Below are 12,040 nucleotides of genomic sequence, written 5' to 3'. Positions count from 1 at the left end.
ACTACAGATATTTCAGCAAAATTAATTCACTTTGCCCCCCCACCCTGCCCCCTCCGGCCCAGGAACAGACCTGTGTCTTCAGGGCCTTGCAAAAGCCAACAGGATCAGGACTAATCTGATCTCCAGGGATTGTTCCAAATGCTGTTTTATTTCCTCTAATTAACAGTATATGTGTTTGTTTAGTAAAAAATAGTTTTAACCATTGCTTAATGCTGAGATATCAAGGTGATGCAAAAGAGGTATGAATACCAAGATATATTAGAATATAATGCAACAAAATCATGGCTATTATTATCAAAATTAACATTTCATGTTTTATTAGTCTTTTTTTAAAAAAACAATGGAGTTCAACTAATTCCTAACCAATCATTAAGAAAGCAGCAGGATAAAAGTGTAGAAAAATGACAGGACAGGGAACACTAATACTGAAGGGATAACCAGGGCAGGAATTAATACTGTCTTTTTCCAGATGCTGTCGCAAATTCAGAATTGCCCTTTCTTCTGGGAACTACTGCATAACAATGAAGTCCATTTTGTTTAAATTGCTGTTACAATCTTGTACAAAAAAATCCATGTGGAAACATTATTGGATGTTAATTAGCATGATTTGTTGCCTATGAATCAAGAACTAATTCCATTTATCTCTCTTTTTCTTTCTGGCTTGTTTGTCGCTGCCTTCCTGTTGCCGGGGGCTTTACGCAGTGGCAGACCATTTCTCTGACCGTCATCGAAAAAGTTCAGATAGCAGCAGCCATCTTGGGTTCCCTTTTCCTTATCGCCAGTATCTCGTGGCTTATCTGGTCAACTTTCAGTCCGTCTGCTAAGTGGCAGCGCCAAGACCTGCTCTTCCAGATCTGTTATGGGATGTATGGCTTCATGGATATTGTCTGTATAGGTGGGTGAATGAATCTTTCAAAGTATGGGAAGTGGCTAATGGAATATTTGACTCTAAAAGGACCTTGGGGAGAGCAATTGCTACTTATCCTCTTGACAAGGTGTAAAAGAGAAAGTAGAAACTAAAGTGGTTTTCTTAGAGCGAACTAAAACATGTGGATTAAAGTAGACTAACCAACCCCTCTGCTACATGGTATCCCTTCTTGTCAATCATTGTAAGCCATCTAAAACTCTTCCCCAGTATGAGATTAAACCTAAATTAAACCCAGAATCAAATTGGATAGTTCCTAGTGGTTGGAATAGCCTATGGCAGTGAAGGCTATCCTTTTTGCCGTAGCGTGCCAAAAGCAGGGGGAACACGGGGGGGGGGTCGTGCGCATGCGTGCCCACATCCATAATTCAATGTACCCCCCCACTCCCCCCGCTTTTGTCCCGGTGGGCCCGGTAGGCCTGTTTTTTGGCCTCCCCAGGCTCCAGAGGCTTTCTAGGAGCCTGGGGAGGGCAAAAACAGCCTTCTCCACCCCCCGGAGGCCCTCCCGAGGCGGGAAACAGCCCATTTTCCAACTTCTGGTGGGCCCAGAAGGCCCAAAAATCAGCTGGCCAGCATGTGCATGCGCACCGAAGCTGAGCTAGGACAAAGCTCGTGTGCCCACAGATATGACTACGCATGCCACCTGTGGCACACGTGCCATAGATTCGCCATCACAGGCCTATGGTTTTTCTCTTAAATTCCATAAAATAAGGTATGAAATGGTTAAGATTCAAAGCTGTGGTTATTCTTATTTATGCTCCTATCTTTATATACAGATAAGCTTAAATAGGTTTGCTTCATTTGGGGAGAATGCACTTTTTAATTTCTGATGTTTTAGATATCAGAATGGATCCAAAAATATTTGATGCTGGAAATCAAAATTCTGTTCTATTCTGCAGTGCTGGTTAAGGAGAGCTTTAATTTTATTCCTTCAGCATCTTAGAAGTGGAAATTCTGATATTGTCCTGGATGGCATAACTGAAATGCAGTCTATTCTGATTCTTAAGATTATTGTATCGCCTCTGTGCAGGACTCTCTCTGCTGAGGACATGGTTTACTGCAAAAGAGAAGTTTAATTCTATGGCTGGGTTCACTAGGTTTGCTAACCTTCCTTTTTATATATATAATGGTTAATATCATTTGAATTGAATGACTAGGGTTCACACGTTACAGGTAGTTCTTGAACCCAGAATTGTGGTGGTCATTAAGCAGATCATCATATTGACCACTCTTGATTTTATGACCTTTATGGCAACAGTCATGAAGACAATGCCATGGTCGTTAAATGAGTTTGTTTTCCTCAGTGTGTGTTTTTGCTGGAAACCAGAAGTAAACTAGCGAAAAATGCCAAAAATTATGTGATGTTGTAATCGGCCAGACTGGTTGCCAAGTGCCCAAAATGCAATTCTGTAATTACTGGGGGAGGTGTGGCCCTCAAAACTTTGGAAAAGTGTCTTAAGTAACTCTGGAGAGGTCCATTTTAACTTTGAATGGTTGCTAAGCAACCGGTCATTAAGTGAGGACGACTGTATACCATGGTGAATTGAAACAAAGCACATTTAAGCTGGTATAATTGCATGTATCTAATCATTTTGTTACAAACTAGTATCTAACAAACATCTTTCTTTTTGGGAGCCTAGATGCCATGGAATTACATGGTACTAGCAGTAGCAATAGGAATAGCACTTAAACTTATATAATAGTGCTCCAGAATGCTTTACAGCACTCTCTGGGCAGTTTACAATGTCAACTTATTGCCCCCAACAAGGCCACATCTAGAATACTGTATCCAGTTTTGGTCACCACATTACAAAAAAGATGTTGAGACTCTAGAAAAAGTGCAAAGAAGAGCAACTAAGATGATTAAAGGCCTGGAGATTAAAATATATGAAGAACGGTTGTAGAATTTGGGTTTGGTTGGTCTAGAGAAAAGAAGGACTAGGGGTGATATGATAGCTGTATTCCAATATTTGAGAGGTTACCACAAAGAGGAGGGCGTCAACTTATTTACCAAAGCACCTGTAGGCAGGACAAGAAACAATGGATGGAAACTAATCAAGGAGAGAAGCAACCTGGAACTAAGGAGAAACTTCCTAACAATGAGAACAATTAACCAGTGGAACAGCTTGCTGTCAGAAGTTGTAGGTGCTTCAACACTGGAGGTTTTTATGAAGAGACTGGGCAGTCACTTATCTGAAATTTTATTGGATCTCCTGCCTGAGCACAGGGTTGGGCTAGAAGACCTCCAAGATCCCTTCCAACTCTATTCTGATTGATTGAATTCTCATTTTAATGACCTGGGAAGGATGGCAGGCTGAGTCAACTCTGAACCCTGTCAGGATCGAACTCCAGGCTGTGGACAGAATCAGCCTACAATATTGCATTCTAACCACTGTGCCATAGTGGCTGTCCATTAAGAAAGCTACAGCAAAAGGCAGGGCCAACTAACACTTTGGGCAAACACAGAATCCCAAGAGACAACACATAAGATGGTATTACCTCCTATTAACATGTATAAAAGCTGATTTAGCAAACAGTTGAGTCTTCTTGCAACGTTGGCAAATGTTGTTCATGGAGGTGAGATTAATTTTGAAGGGTATCAGGCAGGCTGCACAGCCTGCACTTTTCTCCTCCATCTGCTGCCCACCACAGACTGTTTGAGGTGATGCGCCCATTAGGCAGCATGGCAGCCTCATGGAGGAGGAATGGGGGAAGGAGTTCTTTCCAATGGTTCTTCTCAGGGAATGGAAAGAGGCAAAGCTGTAGTGCCTATGTGTTTGATTGCTGATAGGAACACAGAGGAAGTAAGTGGGTAGCTAGTGGCTGTCAGGAAGTTACATGATTAACATAACTTTGATAAAGAAGGAAAGGCTGGAAGCAGCTGGTTAGCTCATCTGTCAGCAGGAAGTAAACATTCCCCTTTCATCCATGAGTTGGATGCCATAGGAGCAAACTAAGCCAGCACTTAATTGGAGGGGGACAGAAAATAGGTATGTTTTGATTGCATTTAAGAACTGGGTGTGATTTCTCAATTTCCGCTTCATTTGATTGCAACCTTTATGTGTTTTCCGAAGAGCATTAAAAATTGGATCATGCACTAAAGTTTTATCTGGCACAGAGATGCAGCGTATAGTTGTTTACTGATTTAAAAAAAAAAAATATCTCAAACTGCTGATAGATAAGACAGTATTTTAAGAGGAAAAAAAAATTGCATCCTGAGATTCTGTTCCATTTACAGTTAGTTGCCAGAAAAGGAATCCTCCTAGCAAGGCATTTTAATTCGAAGTTATAGTTCATTGCTTCTGCTTTTAATTCCAGGAAGTATAAAATATGTGTGGCTTTTCCCAAAGGCCAAACAATTTTGGAAATGTGAGGAATCAAGGCTAAGTGCTTTGAAGGCTAGCATGCAAAATAATTAATAGCAGTGTTAGAAAACTGGGAAAGTGTGCTACTGTCATATTGCCAAGATCTGGGACATGCATTTCTGAATTATTATTTTTTTTAATCTGAATGGTTTATATACAAAAAAGAGAAGAATTGGGGGGTTTAGAAAGTCTCCAGGACTGTTGCTTCATGGCAGCATTAGGAAGACCTAGGAAATGATTATGATGCTACCTGGGCATATAACCTAACTTCTTAGAGTAGTCTCAAGACATCCAAGTATTAATCTTAGTAGGTTACTAAGAAGGTAACCTACCTTCTTAGAGTAGTCTCAAGACATCCAAGAGGTGAGATGCAAGAGCTAGAAGGCTCAGCAGTGACCTCAGGGTGAAGATGGGGGTCAAACTGTCTGACGAAAGCAGCATTGCACTACTGCAGCCCAAGACCAAGTCCAAGGGCTGGCTACCTTAAACACTCAGAGAGCCACAAAGGTCCTAACCGGAAGCCCCCCATTCAATTCTGGAGCCAGCCGGTTCCCCCACCATAGAGTCTCCTCCTAGTGTGGCGTCTTTTTTCCTCTACCTATTCTAACTGAAAGCCCCATCAATTGTAGAGCTGACTGGCGACAGGGAGCCACAGCAGAGGGATGAAAGAGTCACATGCGGCTCCAGAGCCGCAGATTGCCGACCTCTGACCTAGTCCTTTGTATAGTGATCTTGCACACATGTGAAAAAAATGGCAAGCATGAATCACAACACTTCTTCCATGATATCGACAAAAACAGGCAGAACTGCAGACTCCCATGTACAGTCTGTTACAACTAGAAAACTCTTAGCTGCTCACATGCCTGTATTATGTACCTGGGGTTATCCTGAGAACCCTGGTTCCTATATGACAAGCTAACCTTTCTGTGCAACAAGAGGCACATCCAATTGGGTCCTGTCGCTCAAAGTAGAAAATTATGGAAGTGAGTGATTGCCTTGTTGCCTTAGTAATGGAAATAAATGTCTATTCTCTCCATCCACAAGCAGTAACAGATTGGGAAGGAAATGCCTGTAAATACATTTGGAGCAAATAGTGCATGAAATAGAAAGGTGTTTTTTTTCCCCCTCTAAAATGCATCATCTTAAATAACAAAATGTACAGTGAAAAATTGTGGCGCATCATGGAACCACCTCAGGTGAGGACCTATTGTGAAAGAACATTGCTGGATGAGAGTTTACACGCTGGTTCACTCAATTTGTGACACGCTTAAGAGGAGATTGTATGGCAAGAAAGTTAAGCACGGGCATCTTTTGGGAGGAAGAACATATATAGGAATGCAGTTGGTGAAGTTGTCACAAGGTCCTGCCCTAGAGTGCTTGTCACAGGCATGAACTGTAGAGAGCAAAGATCCTTCTCAGTGTAGCCAATTTGTCCCTAATGAGCAAAGTCGGGAAATAGATCTTCCTCTCTACAAATCATGCCCGTCACAGATATCCTCAGGGAAGTGCTTCTGACAATTGTACCACTATATTCCATTTTTAGAGCATATCCATATTTACCATTTAAGTTGCTGTTCTCTAGGCTCTTACTGGCTTCAGAAATAACAAAATAACGGAGTTGGAAAGGACCTTGGAGATCTTCTAGTCCAACCCCCTGCTCAAGCAAGAGACCGTATACTATTCTGGACAAATGGCTACCCAGTCTCTTCTTGAAAACCTTCAGTGATGGAGCACCTACAACTTCTGGAGGCAGGCTGTTCCACTGATTAATTATTATGTCAGGAAATTTCACCTTAGTTCTAGGTTGGCTCTCTCATTCTTCATAGGGACATTTGACCCAAGGCCTCTTCCAGAAAGGCTGGGAGGAATATCTACATAGATCCCTCCACAAGGTTCTCTTCTTGCTGACTATCAGATGGTGCTTTTGGTTTCTCTATCACAATCCTCTTCAGCAGGGGTCTCTGCTGAACTCTAAACCATTTTAAGAAATTCCAGTCTGGTCTGAAACACTCTTGTGGCACGTTGCAAGGTATTCAGTCTGTGAGCACCCACACTGTCCCATAGGACTGGTACAATGGTGGGATTCAAATAATTTAACAACCGGTTCTCTGCCCTAATGACTGGCTGGGTGGGCGTGGCCATGGTGGGCGTGGCCAGGGAGTGTGACAGGCAGCACTCAGCCTCCCTGGGAGCAAAAACGGGCTGCAGGGGGATGGCCCCCCCTCCCCGTGCCCTGTTTTGGGCCTAGGAGGCCTCCCTGCACTTACCTGGGAAACAAAATGGGGCGTGTGAGGATTCCTGGAAAGGGGGGGAGGGACCAGCCAGCAATTTAACTACCAGTTCTCTCAAACTGGCTAAATCCCATCACTGGACTGGTAACTTCTGTTGTGATCTCTACCTTTCTCTACTTGAAAGCAATGGTAAATTGCTTTCCTCCTTAAGGACAGGTCTTGTTGGTCACAAATATAAAATGTATCTATTTGATTCATATACCATATACATATATGTATGCAAAGTTAAATTGAATGTATGTGTACCAAGAATCAAAATTCATACACTGTATAGCCAGAGATAACAAATAGCGACTAAAAAAAATAATACTTTCTTACTGTTCTGTTCCTTTTCTTGTTCTTAGACCTCTCCTCTCCTTATGAGGAATGCTCAAATATCAGAATAGTTACAATTTTTGCCTTGTTAGTACAGAGGGGCTGATTCAAAACCTGACAGAATTATTCTTAATGATCCCCCCCCCCCCTTAGCTTCCTTCTTTTCCCTGTGTTTTCTTTATTAGAAGAAGATGTACTGGTGTATTGATTCACTATTTTTCCAGCCATCTGAAGCGGAAGGGTTTCACCTACAGCTCCCAAATAGTCCCAGTAATCTAGTCTTCTTTGTACAGCAAAGCAGTCAGTGGATTATTGGTCTCCTGACAGGCTTCCAGAAACTGAAGCATGCTGTCCCAAGGGGGAAGGAACACTCAAGGTGACATAACTCAGTAAAGCAGAAGGTGTTTGAGAGTTGGACCATAAATTAACCCTGTAGCTGGGTTGACAAGACTGGGAGATTAATGGAAGACAGAAGTTTTCTGCCCTCAGAAACAATTCTCTGCCTCTGGCAATGAAGCAATTAGACAGATCTGAATCAGAATAGAACTAGGTAAGTTGTCAAGTTGAGCAAATGAGGAAAACCTCATTGACAACTTACTTAGTTTACACAACTTGCTCCATCCAGTTATGGTCACCACAATATTTAAAAAAAGGTGTTGAGATTCTGCAAACAATGCAAAAAAAAAGAGCAACAAAGATGATTAGGGGACTGGAGACTAAAACATATGCAGAACAGCTGCAGGAATCGTGTATGTCTAATCTAGTGAAAAGAAGGACTATGGGAGACATAATAGCAGTGTTTCAATATTTGAGTGCTGCTACAAAGAAGTAACAGTAACAGAGTTGGAAGGGACCCTGAAGGTCATCTAGTCCAACCCCCTGCTCACGCAGGAGACCATACTAAACTAGGGATTCGTACCGCCGCCCTTTCTGATCGACAAGCTCAGCGTCTTAGCCACTGAACCACCTAGGGGAGTCAACCTATTTTCCAAAGCACAAGAAGGCAAGACAAGAAACAATGGATGGAAACTAAACAAGGAGAGAAGCCATTTAGAAGTAAGGAGAATTTTCCTGATAGTTAGAACAGTTAACCAGTGGAATGGCTTGCCTTCAGAAGTTGTGGGTGCTCCATCACCAGAGGATTTTAAGAAGATATTAGACAACTATTTGTCTGGAATGGTATAGGGTCTTCTGCTCAAGCAGGGGGTTGGACTAGAAGACCTCCCAGATCCCTTCCAATTCTGTTATTCTATGCTATTCTTTGTTTTTCTATGTTATTCCTTTCCTCATGGAATCGGAGGAGACTAGAGATTTCTAATGATGAGATCCCCATGGGTATCAATTTTTGGAGAATGCTATCCTCATGTCTCAAGTCTTGGTGGTTGTTATTGTTTAATTGTTTGCAGATTGTTTTAATTAAAAAGCAAGGTGGGTTGCTGGCAAGAAAAACAGCCACTTCAGAAATTATTTTTATTTCCATGATTGCCTTCGGAGATTGAATCTCAGCCTTATAAGCATTCGTGGAAAATAAGAAATGCATTGTAAGATGCCCAGAGTTGCTTTGGATAGTGCGATGGGCAGCATATATATTTAATAAAATAAATAAATAAGAGGAAAATAAGAATGAGGAGTGATAGCAGCCCGTGGCTTTGCAAATGTACCCCTCTTCCCAGGGAGAAAAAAAAAAAGACATGCTTGAACTGGTGAAGCACCCATTGGGGTACTCGCAAGCAGTGGTGAAATTCAAATTTTTTTGCTACTGGTTCTGTGGGCGTGGCTTGGTGGGCATGGCAGGGGAAGGATACTGCAAAATCTCCATTCCCACCCCACTCTGGGGCCAGCCAGAGGTGGTATTTGCCGGTTCTCCAAACTACTCAAAATTTCCGCTTCCGGTTCTCCAGAACCTGCTGGATTTCCCCCCTGCTCGCAAGAATGACAGGGACCCACTATACCAATTTAGTGTCCTGTGGATCAGTGTTGTTTGACTGATTCACCACATCTACATTTTGTAAATGGGCAGTAAGCCTCCTATGGCAGTAATTTCTTTGAGTGCTTATAACATTCTCTCCAATTGTAAAATTGTGTTTTTCAACCCATCCACTACCACCATATTTGGGGAAGCTATAGAGACATAACCCATCTCATACCAGATCAGATTGTTTGTCCCTCCCACCTAGAATACTCTGATTAGCAACAACTCTCTGAGTAAATATCATTTCAGTCACTAGTGACCCTTTCACTAGCTCCCATCATTTGCATTTCTGTATCTGTTCATATGTTATATGTATACACCTACGAAATATACATTCTTTGAGTCAGAAGATTACCTATTTATAAAAACATCTTTACCGAATCTGACAGTTTGGAAAACAACATAAATCAGCTTTCTCTCTCCCTGCAAGTTGGCAGTTTTTGTAAGTGCCATAATTATCTAAGGGAAAACCAACCTGGGGGTTAGCAGAGCCGACCAAAGACACCATGCAAAGAATACAATTTCTATTCCCTGTAAAAGTCTTCCTTTTATGACCCTGTAATCCTTAATTCGGAGTAGAGTCAGGGCAACTGGATGGAGCTGAGCGTTTTCCTATTCCCTGTAGGAGGGCCAATAATCTGGCCACTGAAACACACCTCAGCAGTAGGAGCAACTCAGGAGGGCGAGGATGAAAAAGTTAAGATGGTGGCCAAAACCGCACAGTCGAAGTGTTTTAAACATATGTGGACCATGTTACACATACAAAAAAAAAGGACAAACCCAGAGATTCCACTGTGCTGTGACTTCTTTGTCTCCCTCTGCTGAGGTCCTTCTTCACCACTGAGAAGGAGCAAGGGTGTTCTACGATTAGGTTACAGGTAGTCTTTGACTTATGACCACAATTAAGCCCAAAATTCCTGTTGCTAAGCAAGACAGTTGTTAACTGAGTTTTGCCCCATTTTACAATCCTTTTTTTTGCCACAGTTGTTAAGCGAATCACTGCAGTTTAAGTGAATCATCCAGTTGTTAAGTGAATCTGGCTTCCCCCGTTGACTTTGCATGTCAGAAGATGACTGCAGAGGTCATAAATGGCGATCACATGACCCTGGGACAGTGCAACTGTCATAAATACATGCCAATATAAAGCCTTAGTAAGACCACACCTAGAATACTGCATCCAGTTTTGGTCACCACACTATAAAAAAAGATGTTGAGACTCTAGATGGCTAACCTTTTTGCCATTGCGTGCCAAAAGTGGGGGGAGCACGGGGGGGGTCACACGTGCGCATGCCGACACCCATAATTCTATGCGCCCCCCCACGCTTGTGCGCACGACCCCCCCCCATACTCCCCCCGCTTTTGGTACGTGATGGCACAGTGGGCCTGGTAGACCCGTTTTTCACTCTCCCCAGGCTCCAGAGCCTTTCTAGGAGCCTGGGGAGGCCAAAAACGGCCTCCCCCCCTAGAGGCCCTCCAGAGGCTGGAAATGGCCTGTTTGCCGACTGGTGGGCCCAGAAGGCCTGAAAATCACTGTGCCGGAGCTGAGCTCGTGTGCCCACCGATATGGCTCCGTGTGCCACCAGTGGCACGCATGCCATAGGTTCGCCATCACGGCTCTAGAAAGAGTGCAGAGAAGAGCAACAAAAATGATTAAGGGCCTGGAGGCTAAAACATATGAAGAATGGTTACAGGAACTGGGCATGGCTAGTCTAGTGAAGAGAAGGACCAGGGGAGACGTGATAGCCGTCTTCCAATATTTGAGGGGCTGCCACAGAGAGGAGGGGGTCAAGCTATTTTCCAAGGCACCTGAAGGCCAGAAAAGGAATAATGGATGGAAACTGAACAAGGAGAGATTCAACCTAGAAATAAGGAGAAATTTTCTGACAGTGAGAACAATCAACTAATGGAACAGCTTGCCTTCATCACTGGAAGTTTTCAGGAAGAGCCTGGAATGCCACCTGTCAGAAATGGTGTAGTGTCTCCTGCTTGGACAGGGGATTGGACTAGATGACCTACAAGGTCCCTTCCAACTATGTTATTCCTCCATTCAGTTGTCAAGCCCCCCAATTTTGATCGAGTGACCATGGAGATGCTGCAACAGTCACAAGAAAAGCAGTCGCAAGTCGCTTTTTTCAGTGCCATTGTAACTTTGAGCGGTCACTAAATGAATGGTTGTAAAACGAGGACTATTTGAACTTCAGGATAGCACTGTCTATGTTGGCACCCTAGCGCCCCTTATTGTTTGACTCATCTTCTGATTTTGTTAGGAAGTTCAAAAAAAAAACAAACCCTTGCTTGTTTATTTTTTTTTTTCCTTTGAGGTTTTGAGCTTCACACTTATGATTTTCAGCCCCAGGCATTTCTTTTTTCTTTTCTTAAGACATTTTCTCCCTACTTGCACAGTAAGTAATTTTAATTACACCAGCATCCGTTGCTTTCATATGGCAACAATTCTGCAAAATTACATTTAACCTTCACGTGGGTGTGCTGACTCACAGAGTGTACCCTTACTGGATTTTGGGAAGACTTTTCAATTTTGTCACTTCTTGAAATTTGGAACTTTTATACTGGTGCCTACTTGGCCTAAGACTAGATCCAGCCCTGCTTCAGGGAATGCAGAACACCTCTACCCTAGGGATGTGCATGTTTTGGGAGGGGAAAAAAAAAAAGCTTTGGATTTGTATAAACAGGGCACAGGATCTCTCTGCACCTTATTAAAGCAACCTTTTTTCAGACTTCTGCTTTAAGAAATTGTCTTAAAATTAATGCAACTCTTAAAGCAGCCACATCTTTGCATGGAAGCTTGAGAAAAGACAGGCTTCCCTAGAGGTACTTCGCTGACTCCAAGACCCAAAGCACTTCTGAAAATTTTTCAAATTATGCGCAGCTTGTAGCTTGTCGATTGAAAGGACGGCAGTTCAGAGGTTTGAATCCCTAGTGCCGCGTAATGGGGTGAGCTCCCGTTACTTGTCCCAGCTTCTGCCAACCTAGCAGTTTAAAAGCACGTAAAAAATGCAAGTAGAAAAATAGGGACCACCTTTGGTGGGTAGGTAACAGCGTTCCATGCACCTTTTGCATTTAGTCATGCTGGCCACATGACTACGGAGACCTTTTCGGACAGCGCTGGCTCTTCGGCTTTGAAACAGAGATGAGCACTACCCCCTACAGTCGG

General features: G+C 42.9%; 1 protein-coding gene across 1 annotated transcript in view; it reads left to right on the top strand.

Annotated features, from left to right (window-relative positions):
* Positions 1-12,040, top strand: part of MARCHF4 (membrane associated ring-CH-type finger 4) — a 141,822-nt gene that overhangs the window by 119,144 nt on the left and 10,638 nt on the right. The window contains exon 3 of the mRNA XM_070957115.1: positions 703-895. Coding sequence (XP_070813216.1) covers positions 703-895 — 193 coding nt within the window. The remainder of the gene's footprint in view (positions 1-702; positions 896-12,040) is intronic.

Source organism: Pituophis catenifer, unplaced genomic scaffold (assembly GCF_029215685.1).
Source record: "Pituophis catenifer annectens isolate HBS135680 unplaced genomic scaffold, rPitCat1.0.hap2 SCAF_1, whole genome shotgun sequence".
NCBI classification, from domain to species: Eukaryota; Metazoa; Chordata; class Lepidosauria; order Squamata; family Colubridae; genus Pituophis; species Pituophis catenifer.
Note: the sequence above shows the minus strand (reverse complement) of the source record. Positions and strands in the feature narration are given on the sequence as shown.